This window comes from Marmota monax, unplaced genomic scaffold, assembly GCF_021218885.2.
Source record: "Marmota monax isolate L192 unplaced genomic scaffold, Marmota_monax_Labrador192_F-V1.1 WCK01_AAM20220418_F8-fsc00063, whole genome shotgun sequence".
NCBI classification, from domain to species: domain Eukaryota; kingdom Metazoa; phylum Chordata; class Mammalia; order Rodentia; family Sciuridae; genus Marmota; species Marmota monax.
The window spans coordinates 4,370,237-4,389,829 of record NW_026693726.1 but is presented as its reverse complement, the minus strand read 5'-3'; the positions used below and the strand labels follow the sequence as shown (position 1 = coordinate 4,389,829).

Sequence of the window (19,593 nt, the reverse complement as noted above, 5' to 3'; positions counted from 1 at the left end):
TGTCTAAGTCTCCTGAGTTGATGGGACTACAGGTACATGACAATATACTCAGTAGGCATAATTTTTTTTTAAATTTAATAGTAAATTAAAAACTTGCCCAGTGACCAAATTACACCTTCAATTTCTCAAAGTAGATGGATTCTTCTATATTTCCAGATGATGTAATTTTATTAGAATCATCAATGGCATGACTAATGAACTCAATTTTTTAAAAAAATGATGCAAAAGCACTACTTTGATTTTTAAATAGACTAAAAATTTGGGGTTACACTTTTATATTCAAGGTATATTTTTAATGTAGTAAATGTGTCTATAAAAGTAGAATATTGTTTTCAATATGTAACTAAAACACATGAAAATGATTTTTTAACTTAAGTTCATAAGTACATGCTTACAAGTAATACTTCATGTTATCATGAACTTAAAAAGTCACCTATTCTTCCAAAAGCTTTAAAAATGTACAGTAAAAAGTAAATGGATTCTTCATGTTTGTCCTGTAAAAACCTTATGAGTTTATCTTTGCACATTCATTTTGACCTGATAGTTCTATGATCACATGAGAACAGGCATCATGAAGGATAAGAGGAGGAACACATGGCCTATAGATCTGTCTTACTGAGTCATAGAAAGGCAGGAAGCTGGTCATGTGTAAGATCAAAAAATGGCGTGACTAACTGCCCACTATGTTAAAATATTGACTTTAATACCAAGAGATTATTGAAAATTAAAAGAGGAAAACACCTGAAATTATTTCAGCCAAAAAGACATTATTTTAACCACTTTACATTTCTAACTGAAAACAATAACCATTAGGTTATATTTATAAACTATTCTACTCTTCTATTTAATGGATTTATGTGCTTTACAATCCAAACTTCCTTTTCATTAAGAACAGGCCTTGCATTTTATATATGACTAGTAAGAAAGGCAAGTTAGTGCCAAAAAACAGTCTGAATCCAGTCTCATCACAAATATAAAACTCAGGCCAACTCTTCTCTAAACTTTTAAAGTAACTTTGTTTTATTTATTTATTTACTTTGTTTTTTTAGTGTGCTAATACAACTGATTTTTTTTTCACTTTGACTGATAACATAAGAAAGGTGGATGGATCCATGCACATTCACTTTAGTGAGAGTCAATGAATATAAGATATTTGAAAATTATTTTCTCCCCATTCAATTCCACTCTGTAGCCATAAGATAAAGAAATAGAAAAAAAACCCCACTGAAATCACTAAGCATACTTTCAAATAAAACCAGTACTTATTCTTATAATAAAATAATATACCTTTTGAAAATTGTTATTTTGTGTATTGTTTCTCCTGTGGCATGACTTTGTGCCCACCCATCCCATTCTTTTGCATGGCATAAATAAAACTCACTTAGGACAATGTCAAATTTTTGAGACAAATTCTCATGATCTGACAAAATGGCAAAGCTCTCATCATCCTTAATTGAAGCAACAAGATTAAGTCTTCACCAGTTTATTTGTACTGTATCCTTCACAGAATGTTGGGAATTAAGTAAAACTATTGTCTCCTTTTCTCATTCTATTATTTTATAGACTCTAATGATGTCTTACTAATTCTCATTCACATAGTTATCCCCATTCCAAAACTCTTTTAGTAACCAGGAATGGCTGGATGGCACAGATGATCCATATGAAAACACAAGATTTCCCTCTGATTGGGACAAGTTGTAATAGTTCCTCACATTTCCTGTATGATGCTTATAGAAGTAGGCAGGAAAATTCTACAAGAATGGCTACAATAAGTTTCTATATACTGAGTAACAGACTTTAGATTCAGTGTGATTATATAGACATAAAATCTAAATAAAAGGTATCAGACAGACAAGAATACTCAGTTCCATAATCATTGTATTTACACATGCAAACTGAGTGAAGACTGTCAATTTAGATTTTTTGAAAACACACATTAATGGAATACAATGATCAAAGATAAAATGTTTAAAGCTGAAATATGCAGGAGAAATAATAAGAATTTGAAATTACTTGGAGGGAGAGTTTAAGAATGATATGACTTTCTCCTTCACCATAAGGCGATATCTGCTTGTATTTTAAAAAGAGAGAAAAGAACACAGAAAACTGTTTTTAGAGGGGAATATGTTAACATTTACAAAACAATCCCACATTCAAAAGTTAAATTAGCATCTGTAAGATAAAACGCTTTTTTTTTCCTCAGGAGTTAAGATAACCAGCTAGAATTAGCTCTCTAGGATTATGTCACAGAAAAATCTTTTGATGTAAGATCATTTAAATCTGACTTGTAGCAATGAAGAGGCTCTAGCTCTGGGAATATGGCAAGAGGAAAAGAACTCTGACTTTTTTTTTTTTTTTTTTGAGAATAAGAGCTTATCTCATAATTCATAAAAGGAATGATTACATTTTTAAAAAGTTAAGACAGGGAGATGAGAAGGATGAAAGAAAATATAAGAAAAACAGGTGAAGAACAATTCAGGAAATTAAGTGTATGCCATTAAGTTATTAAAAAAAAAAAACCACCAATGGAGGGGACACATCAAGGATTTAATATAGGGAAATTTCCTGAACTGAAGAGGCTCTCATTTGAAAGGGCCCATCAAAGGTTATCAGAACTATGAACATTGCCCACACTCAGAAACACAGTTATCAAGCTCACGGACACCGAGGGGAAGGGTGAAGTAAGGGGTCTCTGGCTTCCACATTCATTCCTTTGATACTAAGTGACTTTTTAAGCATCAGCCATGTATTATTTGATGAAAAACATTAAATATTTAATCATGATAAACATTAAATTCTATGTGGATTCAACAAATTATACTTATTTATAATTATACTTGAATATTTCAGATTATAAGTCTAAAAAGCTATACGCATATATACATATGATCTTGAATGCTGTGATTGTATTGACAAATGAATAAAATCTCTATCTCACGTGCTTTTGAAGTTTACATACTTTATATTTAAAATTTTCAAAAGAAATACGAATGAAGTTAAACCCATGATCACGCTCTTTAACTTTGTCTTTAGTCTTTGCCAAAACTGTACCACCACTGCACAAATATCTGAATGTAGAAAAATACATTGAAGGCACAGAAAAATATGGCCTGCAGGACATAATTACCTGCCGTGGGATCAGTGACAGCTTGACTTGTGATGCCGGATGGAGGTTCCTGAAGCTGGTAAGTGGCATTGGTGGACGGTGTCGTCGGGCTGGTGTTGCTGCTTGTCATGTAATGGGCTGGATATGGTGAGCTGTTGTAATACTGTGCATACTGACCCTGGCCAAAACTGGGGTAAGATGGATAGTCCTACCAAACCAAGAGACACAAGAATAATCTGTCAGAATTCTTATATTCAAAAGTACAATTATAAATGTTTTTCTGTGTCTTTTCTGAATTCATACACATTCACTGATGAGCTCAAACTTGCAAATTTTATGTAAGATTATAGACATTCTTCATATAATCTTCTAGGATGCAGTACTTGTAAAATTAAAACAATGGGAAAACCAAATAACTCACCAAAAGAGACTGCTAAAGAGATTTTTTTAAGGGGGGGGGGCAGGAAAAACAACTATTAAAAAGCTTGGAAACGTTCTTATAGTTTAATATAAACAGATCGTTCTTTATATAATAAAATCATGTTGTATTTAAAAATATTTCAGAAGTTAAATTGGCTTTTTTAAGTTACCTGCTGTGAACTGTTAAATCCAGAGGAATTTGTGAGGGAATTATTTCCTGTATATAATCCTGATGATGTTGTAAAACTGCTACCTAAAACAAAATGAAAAGAAATATAGCTTACTAAACTATATAGAAAAATGTGACTACTGAAAAATATCATTTAGGTAAGGCCGAGTTGGAGTTTATTTGATTAAACACTAGAATCCATTGCCATGAATACAATTTTATTTTCTTATAAGGGTTGAAGACTATGGTCACCATATAACAAAGAATTAAAAAGTGAAGAAGTTCAATTTCTGAGTTCATGAGTAACTCACATAAACTAAGGACAAAATTATATACATGTACAAAAATATTAGACACTGAATTTTCCTTTTTGATTTGTAAAATATAGCAAGATTTTTTTTAGATCTTTACATTAAATAGGCATAATGTAAAATGAAGGGATCTAATTAGGTGTTCTTTAAGCTTCTTACTAACTCAAAAATTCTAATGCTACTTTCAAAAACTTAAAATGTTTTCAGATATCATTATTCAGATGTCTATTATAATGGCCCACAGAGAAAGCTATTTCATTATTATATTTCACAGAAGAGTGAACGACAGCACTTGAAGAATTTATTACAATGAAGATCAAAGAGGAACACACTCAGTGTTTTATCCATTACATGCACCATGAAGGTAGCATTCTATGTGTTGAATGTCCAAATTGTTCAACAATAAACAGCAGACACTATGCAAGACACAACCTAAGAGAAAATCTTAGTCTCCTTTTCACATTATTCACCATCAAACTGCTAATTTGTACATAAAAACATATGCTATTTTTGATGATGCTTTTAGCAAAGATTTTTGCAACTGTACAAAAAGGGTATTAATAAACTACAAAATGGAAATTTAAGTAGGCAAAATTTTATGTTTCGCTACTTAATGACTAAGAAATTTTGTGTACCATTTTACTTCCAGGCAATTTTACTGCCAGGAATTTACTCTGAGAGAAAAAGAGATTTTGGATTTATTCAAAGAGATAGTTGGCAAAGATGTTCTTCAGTGTTGCTTTTAACAAAACACAGAAAATGTCCTTAATAATGCCATTCAGAAAATAGAATAGTATCAAGCTGTTGATGATGTTTAATAACATGGTGAAATTTTCTTTATTCTTTTGTGAAAGAAAAAACTAAAATGACAAAAAGTATTTTTGGGTGATTTGTTTTAAAATCCTTCTTAGAGTATAAAATTCTTTAAAGAACATTAAAATCTTGCATTATATCTGAATGAGATCACTAAGCCACTGTACACTTCTAAAATGTCTATTCAGAACCTGTGCTGCTTTCTGCACTCAGAAATAAAAGTCATTAAAAAAAAATAAACTAAAGCTTTATCACAAATTAGTGGGACAGGCAATATATGTGCAGGCAGATCAAGGAGGAAGTCTTTGATATACACTTGTTATTTTCTGGTGGCTTTAGGTATAAAACATTGTAGTTGGTATATTCCAATTATTTACTGGCTGCTAAACATTTATGTACTGGCTCAAGAGTCAGAAACAGATTGAAGTTTTGGTTTCATCACTTGTGAGCTGTTTGGACTTTGGACAAGTCAGCTAATCACTCTAAGATACAATTTCCTTATCTGTAAACAATGGTTTGTAAACATCAAATAAGATGTTTTAGAAAACACAATGAACACACTATCACACAGATATTAGGCATTGTTATTAGGTGTTCTGGAGAACATTTCTCAAATTCTCAACTGAATTCATGTATTTTCCCCCTCTTTTTATTTTCTCAAATTAGATAGGTATGACTTAATCTCTTTGCATATCTAAAATTATCTTCCTTATTATTTACTTATTAAAGCATCTTTGAATTTTGAAAGACTGATCCAAGAAAGTTATTTTTATTAACTAGGAAAATATTTCCTAAGGTAGTTTCAAATTTGATTATCACATAGACTCACATTTGAGGCTTTTTTCATTGTTAAAGTTCCCAGAACAACTATCTCAGACAAGAGAGAGTTCTCACATTGCTAATAATCCAACACAAACTGCAGATCCTCAATAGATATTTTTCCATAGTAAGCTCATTTACACGAGACAATCACATACTTATCAAAAGTATATTAAATATCAGGCCTATCCATAGTAATGATTTCATGGGAATAAAAATGTGACTATGACACGAACTGGGACCTCACAAGACTTATCAGGATGATATGAGTTTTATTTTGCTTTTTTAAACATTACACTTCATGGGCATATGACTCCTTAAATATTTGTATATCAGAGAATAATTGGTTAATAATGACATCATATAAAGCAAATTTATAAATAAGGAGAATTTATGACTTCCTTGTGAAATAAAATTGAAATATCTTTTGGATATGTGTAGGCTTTTTAACTTTAGTTATTATATGTACTTGATAGGAAAAATTTCTTTAGGTTATGACCTGTTACTTTCATTTAAACTACACATTTTTAGGTTATGACTTGCTACTTTCATTTAAATGACACATTTTTGAGCAATAAATACTGACCTCAATAATCCCCATTCACCAAGAAAATGAATAAGATGTAGAAAATATGTTTTAAAAATGGATGTTTTCATTCCATAAGTTATTCCTTGGAACAAAGTAGAAAAGACCGTGGAAGCTCTATTGGCACATACGGACCACTAGAGTATGACCAAGTAAATCACAGTTCAGTACTCCAAATGGTACCCAAGTGACTTTCCAGACTAATGCTACTTCTAAGACTGTACATTAGCTGGAATTCAACATAAGTTATATTCATTTACTGGCTGAGTTCAGGCTGAGATTCCATTCCATTTAGTGTGCTGAAGCAGGAGTTTAATGGCACCCCAGTGGCCTCAGGGGCTTAATGCAACTTCCAAAAGGATCTCACTTGCTTTAGGGAGAGGCATACCTACTAGAGAATCAGGTTCAGGCAATTTTAATTTTTCACCATCAGAAACCAAATTTGCAGGGCTACTCCACCTGCCTCTACATAGGATTTAGGCAAACAGAGCCTGCTCACTTAGTCCAGGCTACCAGCATTAGATTTTGGCCACAGCCTCAATTACTGGTTTCCTTTCCATTCACCAGCCCTCACTAGTTCATCCTCTGCAAAAGTAGCAGAGTCTTTCTCTAATGTGCATGACTGATCCTGTCACTCCCCTACTTAAAAAAGTAACCTTTAGTGGCTCCCTGTTTGCCCTCAGGATAAAAGTCAAACTCCTTACCAGGGTTTATTTATTAGGCTTTAGCTGGTCTGGTCCCTATTTATCTTTTGAACTTATTTGATCTCTTTCCAGCAACCCCCACCTCCCCAGATACACATTCCAGCTTAACACTAGTGAACCACCATGCAGTTCTGCTAATGCTACTCCTCATGGCTTCTACTTCCTCCTGTCAAATCTGGCTAACTTCAATGAAAATTCATAATTCAGTATGGGCAATATACTACATATGTGTGTGTATATTATATACATATGTATTATGCACATATTATATGTTATACTATATATGTATATTAAAAGAAAAATAGAAGTTATAAGAATAATAAAACTTAAATATTTCTGAGTGCTGACATTGAATCCAAATAAAATATTTTTTACCTGTTATTACTGATTCCTTACAGCCACCCAACACCCACACAAACATCAAGAAGTAGATCTGATCACACTCCATTTCACAGATGCAGATACTGCTCAAGGTTATGAGCAGATGTGGGATTCAATCCGAGGCCATTTGGCTCCAGAGTGGAAGCTCCTAATCGCCACTGTATGTTGCAAGGATTTTTTCCTTATAATTCTTTTTTTTTTAAGACAACATATTCAAAATATAGCTGACAAATGGCTCCCAAGTCAACAGATGGTACCTGTTGAAAGGCACTTATCTAGGCCTCTCCCCGGTGCCTATGTTTCAGTACCAATTTCAGTAGATGTTCTAGGAACTACTTCAAAAACATGTAACCAGTATGAGATTTCTTTTTGCATACAAAAATGTAATCATAGTCTTCAAGAAGTCGGAGAAGAAGCTTCTTAGAGTTTCTCTGTATGGGGTGTTTGTGGTCTTGAGCTGAGATGAAGATATTGTGGAACCAAAACTCTGACAGCTGCTCCAATGAAGCCTGCAGCGCCAACACTGGGTTGCACTGAAGTTCAGAATGTCAAAAAGCAAAGGCAAAGTAGCAATGACCATGCTCCCCGGAAGGCTGCAGAGTATAGGCTTCTAAGCCCACTCCCCACTCTACGCAGCCAGAAAGAAGCACATTTGTGCAGGAGATTGTTGTACACCAGACTTAAATCTGGATGCTACAGGGGAAACAGGACAAGAGAGAACACTCTTCCACTAGCATCCATTCCCTGAGAGACTCTGTGGGACTTAGAAGAGTCTTCACTTTTAACCTCAGGTCAGAAAATCAGGCTTAATGTTCAGAATTCCTTTATCAAAATAATATAGAAGTTATTTTCCTTCTTAGACACAAATGACTATGTGAAATATCACCTCCAGATAAATAAAATGCAGCATGAATATCCTGTGATAAAACATTTTATATTTTTATGTCACATGAAATCATGAAAATTCCCCAAGGTAGAAAGAATTCCCACTCAGAACCCATTACATCTCCATCAAGGAGCCTGGCAGACATTGGATCAAGAGACACCTCCAGTAATACTTGGTAGAGTCTCAAATTAATTTATGCTTCAAGCAGGGAAAGAGAAGGGATACCTTCTTACCTAGTAGTTAAAACAAAAATCTGGGCTGGGGATGTAACTCATTGGTAGAGCACTTGCCTAGCATGTGTGAGGCCCTGAGTTTAATTCCCAGTACCATAAACAAACCAACAAACAAATAAAATCTTATATACTAATTTACTATTTTGAACAATCACAGCCATACTTTTGGGAGAGCATGGAGAGGATACATTTATTTCTAAAAATATATTTTTTAAGTCTTTCTTTTCAGAACATCTGAAAGACATGTTTTTTTTTTTTCCCATCCACTGGCCTCTTTTTAAAGTAGACATTTTTTATACTATGAGTGGTTACATGTTTCTTTTGCGAGGGAGGGTACCAGGGATTGAACTCAGGGGCACTCGACTACTCAGTCACATCCCCAGCCCTATTCTGTATTTTATTTGGAGACAGGGTCTCACTGAGTTGCTTAGCACCATTGTTGAGGCTGGCTTTGAACTTATGATCCTCCTGTCTCAGCCTCCTAAAGTGCTGGGATTACAGGTGGGCACCACGGTGCCTGGCTAGGTTATATGTTTCTAATCACAAAACAAACTTTCCAGGTTCTTTCCATCAACAGCAACACCTGGCCTACTACAGGGACAAGGGCAACTCTAGAAGGTGTTGGAGACCAAAAACAAGTCATTCCTCAGGAAAACTTAAAAATCCCACCAAATCATGAAAACAACACATAGACACATTAGATTGCATCACCTCCTTGGGCACCACACGAAAGGCATGAAGACACCAGGTTAGACTGGGAAGACAGACAGACTTCACAGAAAAGGGCAAGAAGTGCCCTCCTGACACAGGGTGAAGTCCTCTGCCACAGATGATCAGAGATGGAAAGGTTTATGGGGAAGTGGGGAGGGAGTCTGAGGGTGGGCTATGGAAGATTCTCAACTATTTGTTTAAGAAAAGAAAAACAGCTCAGGAAAATAAATGACATTCTTTAATGGAAAAATCAAAAAATCTAAAGATTTGGCATGTTGGTATTAGTATTCTGGGATACAGGAAATGTTATGCTTCTGATTCTCCTTTTAAAGATGGAGGGAGAGCTATAATAAATTCAAGGACTCATGTGTTAATCTGGGCCTGATGAGGAGAGCTGGGCTTGGGGTGGAGAGCTGGGGATGGTGGTGCAGAGAGAAAGTGCTAACCAGGCTGTTTCCTAAGGCTCCCAGGCAAGGCCCACCACATGAAACCAGGACGTGGTCATCGCTATCCTGAAAACTCACCTTGGTCTCATTCCTCTCACTGAATGCTGTCAGTCCCCATTTTCCCATCCTTGGAGATCTAGCTCAAGTCCTCTCTTCCCAATAAGCCTCCCTTGACTATCTGTATTGATTTTACCTTCTAAGAACCCCAGCTCATGAATAATTGATACCATACAATTTGCCTCTTCCTTAGACCAGTGCTACACAAAGTTCTCCTTAGTCTAGTTTTCATTCTAACCCTAAGTCCTTAAATGCATTTGTTGTAGTTACTCTGTCTGCCTCACACAGAGATGGATACCAGGTCTGACTTGTGTCTTTGAAGGGCTTCATCTTGGCTCAAGGAGACAGAATGGTTGCTTTAGAATTCGATCCAGTGTGGTTAAGTGACTGAGACTTCAATGAGAACACAACTACCCTAAAGGATCAGATGTAGGTATAGGAAACCTTCCTACTGCTTTTTTTTTATGGCGGGGTAGGTGATGGTAGTGCGTTTGGAAGGCTAACTTTAAGGCTCACAAAAGATATCAGGAGAGAAAAAATCCTTTCTTCCTTACTTGTTTAACAATTAAAAAACAAAGAGGAAAACAGAAAATAAATAATAATTGAGCTTATTTCTCAAATATTATCTGGAAAACACACTTTTTAAAGGAAAACTTGGTTGGTTTCTTTTAAGCTCAATGTTATACAAAGAGTTTAAAGATTTTAAAAATCTTTTAAAAATCACATTATACCATTATATACTGTATACATATATCAAATTAGCATACTATTGTTTAATAATGAAATTATCTATGTATCCAATAAATTTGCATAATTAAAATAATAGCCAAATGGATGAAGAAAAAAACTCAGACTCTAATCATAATATCAGATTTAAATTACATGAAGAAAATTAAATGCAGAACCTATAAGCACCCTCTGGAGGAGTTCAAAATATTTCTGACTCTCCAGAATACAATTTTAAGTGAATTAAGTATTATGGATTTTGAATAGCTCATGAAATCTCACTGATTTTAACTTTGAGTACCACTCAGAGATGACTTCACAAACACATTGCCATCCTTAACTGAATATTGGTCCAGCTATCAGAATAACAGAATCCAGATCTTTCCTGAAGTGTGGACACAGCCTAAGAGGTTCTTTACTCAGATACTAATGACATATCACAGGTATAAAAAAAGAGTCTTTCTAGCATATGAGAAACTTCAATTTCAGAATGCAATAACATCACACATTTTGAATCCATTTTGAGTTGATTTTTTTATATGATGAGAGGGATATAGTTTCATTATTCTGCATGTAGATAGCCAATTTTTCCAGCACAACTTATTGAAAAACTGACCTCTTTCCAATATGTATTCTTGTCCCCTTTGATTAAAATCAGTTGGCTATATTGTATGTGGATGTGCTTCTGGGCTCACTTCTCTGTTTCATTCATCTGCTTCTATGCCAGTACCATGCTGTTTTGGTTACTATAGACTTGTAGTATATTTTGCAGTATATTTTGTTAGTTCATTTTGAAGTCAATGTGATGCCTCCAGTTTTGTTTTTTTTTTTTCCCCTTAAAACTGCTTTGGCTCACATCTTGTATTTATATTTTAATATTTCCACATCTATCATCTCAGGTTATTTCCAATTTCCCTTTCTTACTTGTTCAACAATTAAGAAACAAAGAGGGAAACAGAAAATAAATAATAATTGAGCTTATTTCACAAATATTATCTGGAAAACACACTTCTTAAAAGAAAACTAATGAGGTAGTCAGATCTTTACTTTCATCCCAGAAGTGCAGAAGATGAAAATTTCCTTGCACACAGTCTCTGGGTTAGAGTGACCATTACCTCTACATTCAGGTTGCTGCTTTCCAATCCACCATGACACATCTATCTTTCAGACATTCTGAATCAGTAATATTGAAAGGGAATTAGATATTTTGAGAATTAGGACAATAAATTTTGGTTACATAGAAATAAAATCATAGATACACTAGGAATAGAGACAATGGCACCTATGAAATTTAATTAATCAGGAACTCAGGAGGCTGAGGCAGGAGAATTGAGAGTTCAAAGCCAGCCTAAGCAACTCAGAAAGACCCTGACTCTAAGTAAAATATTTTTTAAAAAAGGGGCTGGGGATATGTCTCAGTGGTTTAGTGCTCTTGGATTCAATCAATCTCTGGTACCAAAAAAAAAAAAAAAAAAAATTAATAGACAAATTTGGAAGCAAACTATTTCATTTCTAAAAAGAACTTCACTATAACCCTTTTTTAGGCTAGTGAAGTTAAAAGCAAATTATATCAAGTTACCCAGGGACAGTATCAGAAGATTTTGCTTTCTTGTTGTCACTGTCAAAAGGGTAGCAGCCTTGTCAACCATAACAAACGAGAAACAGTCTTTGCTAGACAATTCTGTATGAAACACCCAGTTCTGTGGCTGCTAAGCAATTGCAATTTAAAAACAAACCACCCCCGCAATTTTACCAGTACATCTCTACTTTTTCATAGTTAAGAAGAAAATAGCCTGTGTTGATTTTTTAACACGACTAAAGTTATAAAATCAATGTTCTGTATGTGACTTAACCTGGAGAACACTACCGAGCTATAACTTAAAAACAAAACAACAACAATAATTTTTTTTTTTAAGAGAAGTAACATGTAGGTCAAAGGTCTACTTCACAGAGAACAAGGACTCACATTAAAAGCCAGAATCTCAGTCAACCTAAGAACGCTGGAACCTGCTGGGGCTTGTCTGTAACTTCCCGTGTTTCAGAGTATTTTCTAGCACTTATTTGGCAAGCAGGATGCTGTCTGTCCCTCGTGTATTTTCACAGAAGTCCATTTGCTTTCCTTCCCTGGCCTCTTTGCCATGGGCTATGTCCATCATCAGGTGCGATCTATGTGACAGAAGTTAGCACTCATCCCTGGGGAAAAGCCTCAGAGGGCCAGATGGGCTATTGAAAACCAGGGTTTGTCCCCTTCTGTATAAGATGGATCTTAAAGGACCAGCTTTATCAAGTTATTTCAAAGACAATTTTTAACTTGGGCAATAAAGGTTGCAGGCCTTTATATTTAACTTTATTGATAATATTTCTGTATATTTTAACTAAAAACTCAAGTAGACAATAAAATGGAAATTGGGCACAAATGAGTGTTAAACCCAGGTTTCAAAAAAGATTTATTAAATAATTTTCAACACTTGAAAAATATGATATGCCAAAAGAACTGAAATGGGTTGTTACTTTTTAAAATTAAAAAAAAAAGAACAATAAATATAAATTGGCTGGCAAAGCAATTAAGGGTAATATTCGAACATCACTGTAGGCAGCAACAGCTCCTCTTCAGTTCCAAATCTATCATGTCCTTTTATGCCAAAAAGTACAAACCTCAAAAGCTGTCTCATAGCAGATTATAAGAGAGAATTGAGACATATTTTCCTAAAGCTACATCCTTTGAAATCATTCTATTAAAAACATACCATTTCTATAGATAGTAAAAATTTTTTAAATTTAACAGTACATTTTTCTAGGCAATTTGGAGGTTCTAAACAACTAATAAAAATGGTTCCGCTGTATATTTGAAAAGCTCCAGGGAGGAGATCAAAGGACACAAGGGTGACGCTCTCAGATCTTTCTCACTATATCATGAGCCATGGGTGGGTGAGGTGTGGATAGTGGCCGACTCATGTGCCCTTCCATGTACCCTTTCCCAAACCCCTGCCCTGATTTATTGTTTCTCCTCACTAGCTTGAACCCCAATCTCTTTAGCAGAACAAACATTATATACAAAGAGGGAGTTAGATTTGTGTTATTTTTTTCTCTCTCTGAAAGCAATAAGGCCTACGAAAATAAACAAAGCCCAGGTTTCCAAGCCTGGGTTTAGTACATGTGCATCTGTGTAGCCCCCTCCCCTCCATCATGGCAAATCTTGACACCTTCCCTTGTTTAGAATGACAGGAATGTCCCATATCATCACTGCTATTTGGGGACAATAGAGAGGCACTCTGTACCTCCATGTGATGGCTCTGAGATGCCTATAGCCAGTTCTCCTAATAGCAACACAGGAAGATTACTTTGAATATATTATCTCAAAAAATTATCTGAAATTTTTATTGTGCAAAATTCAAAATTCATTTTCTCAAATGAAGATTACAAGAGTCGTTGTGGATTCTTCATTTCTAGTTTTCATTGAGTTACAGATTGCTCCACTGTTAACAAACATTTGTATATTTTAAACACAGAAATACTAAATACTGGAGATAAAAGTAGAAAGATGATCGCTACCTTCAACAGCCTAGAATTGATAAAATTATGAAAAGCTCGATTTTCCTCAAAGCTGAGCCTTAACCATTAAGTGACATGGCTTAATTATAATTGTGTCAGTGTGTGTGTGTGAAGACTTTTTGCAAATGCACATACTTCCTTGCCTCCAACAGACTGCTAAGCAAAATTTCATTTTCCTCACATGGCTCAGAACCATCATTATGAAAAGAGTTTGGTGCTTTCTGTGCTAGATGGAACTACCAGTCTATGTGGTAGATGGGGTTTAAGTGGATAGTGATGCTAGTGATAGTTTCAGAACTTGTATTTTTTTTAAAAAAAATTGTTACTAGGCTGTCTCTCTTCCACTGGAGATGGTCTATATTCTTCCTTGAATGTCTTCCCAAAAGATGTCTCCCTTTTGAGATAACCTGCATTCTCATTTGAATGTGTATTTGCTCTTCTAAAAACATCTGTGTTTCTGAAAAGAAAATTGTAACTAAAGCTTGATTTCAAGTTAGTTGTCTCTTGTACATGAAAAGAGAATAAACACTGTTTATGAGACACTGAGCAGACAGTCCTTGAAATGAGTCGGTAAATCAGAGGCTAAGTTCCTCCTAAGTGGTTTTCTTCCCTTGTGTATACACAGATGCATGTTTGTGTAGGCATGCAAGTGCACAGCACACATGCACACCCGCTTTAATTCTGCTGCCAGTGCCTTTGAGTAGTGAGCAGCATTAAAACAACTGTGTGCTACTGTTTGGATAAGCAATGTTCCCCTAAAGCTCATGTGTTGGAAGTCTGGTTTCCAATGCAGCAAGTTCACAGGTGGGGCTTTTAGGCAATGATTCAATCAAATAGGCTCCTATCTCATCAATGGATTAATCCATCAAATGGATTAATCTGTTGATAGCTGGGTGAATTACTGGGCAGTAGGGTATAGTTGAAGAAAGTAGGTCACTGGGAGCATGCCTTTAGGGACCATACCTTGTTCCCAGCCCCCATTCCTCTGCTTCCTGGCTGTCATGACCTGAGCAGATTTCCTCTCTCATGCCCTTCCACCTTGTTTCTGCCTTAGAGCCAAATGACCATGAACTGAATCTTCTGAAACCCTGAGCCAAAATAAATCTTTCCACCTCTAAATTGTTGTAGTCAGGAATTCTTGTGACAGCAACAAAAAGCTGACTAACACAGTGTTTTCTGCACAACTGACTGAGGGGTCTATAAATACCCTGTCCCTCCATTCCCATCCCTTTGGGTAGCTTATCTACAAAAGGTCTACCAAGGGTATGTGGGGAAAAAAGCTGCTCAGACCATAACAGATCTTCTCCCAGAAATGCGAAGGAAAATACTGGGGAACAAGGTGAGGTCAAAAATAGTTTCACTTCTTCAGGGTCAACAGGAACATTTTTATTTTTCTCAGTTGAACTTCAATTTCTAATCTTCCACTGGATATACAAAATAATTAGAGCAGAAATAGAATTTTCCAGTGATCTTGCACAGCAAAGGTGAAAACAATCAGATTTCCTAATCACTGGGGTTTTATTTCATGGGATTTTAGGGTTAGTGCATGCAAACCTGATCTTTGTTTGGTTTAAAGTGGCATGTACCAGTTTCACAGAAACTTGTCTCCCACAACAGAAGTATTGACTATTGGAGAAGAAGGGTCCAAAAGGATCATCTGGACAAAATGAGGATATGTCTTTTCTTAGTTCTATAGCCAGTGTACAATGCAGTGTCTCAATATTATTGAACAAAGTCTGATCTTCAGAACAAGTAAACACCACATGCAATCACATTTGTATCTTCTATGCTGTAAGAGCTACTGTACTTGGGTGTATATACAGCTTGGCAGAATTGATCAAGTGACACCGTTCCCCAGCTTGATTTTGAGTGGCCATCCTGTATAATCACGAATATGATACAAACTCAACGAATCACCACTTCTATGCATTCTTCAGTATTTTCAGGTTCATATGCTTTAAGTCATTGTTCAGAGTTGTGAAGATGAAATGAGATATTTGTGAAATAATTAAAACGACCTCTGGCTTATAAAAAGTATTCAGCAAATGTCTGCTGTTATTTTGCTGTTTGTGAATTGGAGTTGTGCCCCTCCACAGAGCAGAGCTTCACATTCCCTCCATCTTCTTCCCTAATCTTCTAAACAGTTTGATGTTTAAACTGCAATTGCCTTGTCTTTCTCTTGCACTCAAAGTAGACAGGTGACCGCAGAAATGACTGCATCACGGGGATGTGGCTGATGCTCTTTCTTTCCCATAGTGCAGAGCCGAGTTACTTCTCCCTCAATGGCTCCTCTGTGTCCCCACCGTTCCCACCCATCAACACCCCATCACCACTCTTGCCAGTGCAGCCTTCTCTTTTGATTTTCTTCTTTGTGCCCTTGGCTGCTTCCTCTTATTTCGACCCTTCTTTTTTTTTCTTTTTTTTTTGTATCGTGTACAAAAAGCCTGACCTTTGTTGACAGCAATTTTCTTTCCATGGCAGAAAATTACTTTTAGTTAGATCCAGCTCTTTATTCTTTTGATTTGCTTTCTTTTCCCCCTGTGCTTATTTTGTTATGGGGTTCTTTAAGGTCTCTTTATTGGTAATTTTTTAAAATATATATTTTTTATTTTTACTCTATACTTTAAAATTATAATATATCATATACATGTATGTAAATACACTCACACACACATCCCCATTCATCGGCAAATGGGAAGGAGGTGATGCTTCCTAATCTGAAGTTATCCCAGAAAGTTGGACTATAATATTTAATAGTAGTAGTAACCATGTCATCACCACAATGAAAGAAGTAAGAATGAAAACAACTATCTGAGTTCTTACTACGCACCATGTGTTGGTCAGATTGATTTACAAAGATAAATCTCAATTCAGCCCAACACTGAACAGTGGCAGTAGGTATCATCCCTCTAGGTGAGATGAGAAGTGGAGAGGTGAAGAAGTCAGGTCTCGGGCTGGAGAGCCACAGAAGGCAAAGGCAGAGCCCCTGACCTGCATTCAAGCTGCAGAGCTCTACTGTTAGCCAGGGCACAAGGCTTCTGAGTCTTCAGTCCAGTCCCTTTAAGTCTGACAGCAAAAAGGTCATCATCACATGCTTGCTTTAAATCAATCAGCATGTCACACAGGGAGGATTACACATCACACTGCAGCTTGAGTCACCCGCGCTACTAGAGTGTTTCTCCTTTTATTATAAAATTCTATTACTATTAAATCTTAGCAGCTAAATCTCCAAGGAACTAATCATCATACCTTATGTTTTAAAGACCTTCCTGGAGAAAAAGTTAGGCAAAAATACCCCAGATCATTGAAATATATATGCTGTCATCTAGGATACTAGCTGTACGCACAAATCACTGTTATTCATTCAGGCTTAATGGAACTGGAGGACATTTGAAAATAATTTTAGACCTTATAGGAATTTCTGTATTGAAAAAACATGTATTTAAAAGATGCTCCAAGGCCTACAGACTCCCAGAATGAAACACACAAAATCACTGAATAATGGCAAAGTATTTTTCACAATTCATTTAAAAGTACATATTAATTATAATTTCATTGCATACCCAAATCTGACCACAGGCATTCTGCAGCATATTGTATACAATTATCTATCGTCATATAGGCAAGATAAGTTTCAAGCTGAATAGCATATTATCCTCTGGCTTGATATGCAGAAGTCATTATATCCAGTAATCCCAAATTGAATGAATAAACCATCTTAGAAATATCCATATAAAATAATACCTCAGTTATGAAAAATGAGTTTTAAAATCCCACTGGAAAGATCATTCATATAGAGAATGCACACACACACACACACACACACACAAACCCACAAAATGTTTTAATGCACTATTTAATAAGCCCAGATGCAACAAAACCTATAAGTATAAAATCAATGCCTCATTTGCTACACATGTCCTTATTTCTTTTTAAAAACAGATTTTTTTCCCTTCCAAATTCAGTTTCTTTTTCCCTCTTTCATATCTATTCTATTCTAGCACTGTGCTATATATTCTGATAGCTGGTCAGTTCTTGAATGAACCATCTTGGCTATATAAGCCTTTAATCTGGAAATGAGTTAGATTAAAAAGTAACTCTTAAGTACAATACAGGTTGAGCATCCCTAATCCGAAAATCTGAAATCTAATAAGGTCCAAAATACCTTTTTGAGTGCCAACCTGACACAAATGGAAAATTCCTTATCTAATCTTATATGATGGGTCACAATCAAAACACAGGTTGCTAAAACGATTAAATAAAATTACCCTCAGCCTATTCATAGAAGGTGTATATGAAACAACAAGTTTCATATTTAGACTTGGGTGCTGGCCCTATGATATCTCATTATGCATATGCAAATATTCCCCCCAAATCTGAAATCCAAAACATTTCTGGTCTCAAGCATTTCAGAGAAATGTACTTATCAAACTATCTCACATAAGGATTGGTTTTCTCCCCCCACCCCACAATCCTTTATGAATTGATAATGGAGTGAAGTACAATACATAACTAAAAGGATGAAATCTAAAAGATAGAATACAAATCCCACTTTAAAAAAATTATTTGGTTTAACAAATAAAAAATTTACTATCAACTAACTGAAAATTTTAAATGCCAACTCTCAATTTCTGCATTTAGTTCCTGGTGAACTGATAACCACGGGCTGCAGATGGGCTCAGGCCCAGGGATCAGCCATTGGGTACCTCTGCTCATGGAGGGCACCTTCATCTACCTTATTCTTAACATTAGGATCATTTCTCCTATAGGAGGCCTAGATGCCTAGGGGACAACGGAGACCTACTATGGTGTCCTGTTTCCGCCTTAGCTCCTGGGAGAATCTACAGTGGTATAATTTATTTGATTGCTTACTTACTATCTTTGTTCTTGACAATCATGAAAGTTCTATGAGAAAAAATACCTTGTCTGCCTCATGATCCCTTTCACTACTAGAGCCCAGGACTGTTAAATTCATTAACAAAATCTCTCCATCACTGTTCTTTTTAGCCTTCACTCAATTGATATTCAGCATGTATAGAAATAGAGTTCTTTTCCAAGGCAGCTTAAAAGTTTTAGAATCTGGCACATAGATAGCATTTATTGTCAGAAGGATGCTATCTGTTATAAGACAGTTTTATTTTATAACCACTGAAAAATATCAAAATTTGTAATGCAGACCTTCTCCTACCAAAGGCAAAACCAAATGTGAAAAGTTTAATGGATCTTGCCCAATAAAACTCTAGCTTACTGTGCAATGAAAAAACCTGAAAAAAAATTCATTTTAAATTGGTAAACTGAAAATAAATGTATAAAACAGTATAAAAAGTGACCATGGAAAATGACATGAAAAAGTGTTCAACATCACTAATCATCAGGGATATGCAAATTAAAACCACTATGAAGTATCACCTCACCCCAGATAGGTATTAGCAAAAGACTAAAGATTACATGTACTGATGAGGACATTGAGAAAAGGGAATCCTTGCACACTATTGGTGAGAATGGAAATTAGTATATATAGCCTTTGTAAAGAAGAATATGAATATTTTTCAAAAACTATTAAAAATAGAGCTATCATACAATCCAGCAATCCCACTACTGGATAAATACCCAAAGGAACTGAAATCAGTACATAGAAGTGACGTCTATGCTCCCATGTTCACTGCAGCCCTA

At 35.4% G+C, this 19,593-nt stretch overlaps 1 protein-coding gene across 10 annotated transcripts in view; it reads right to left on the bottom strand.

Moving 5' to 3' along the window:
- The window catches only part of Eya1 (EYA transcriptional coactivator and phosphatase 1), a 315,245-nt gene that overhangs the window by 90,126 nt on the left and 205,526 nt on the right, over positions 1-19,593 (bottom strand). For all 10 annotated transcript variants that reach the window (XM_058584409.1, XM_058584408.1, XM_046460578.2 and 7 more), the window contains 2 exons: positions 3,697-3,779; positions 3,128-3,314 (listed from right to left, as the gene is read on the bottom strand). In XM_058584409.1, the coding sequence (XP_058440392.1) occupies positions 3,128-3,314; positions 3,697-3,779 (270 nt within the window). The remainder of the gene's footprint in view (positions 1-3,127; positions 3,315-3,696; positions 3,780-19,593) is intronic.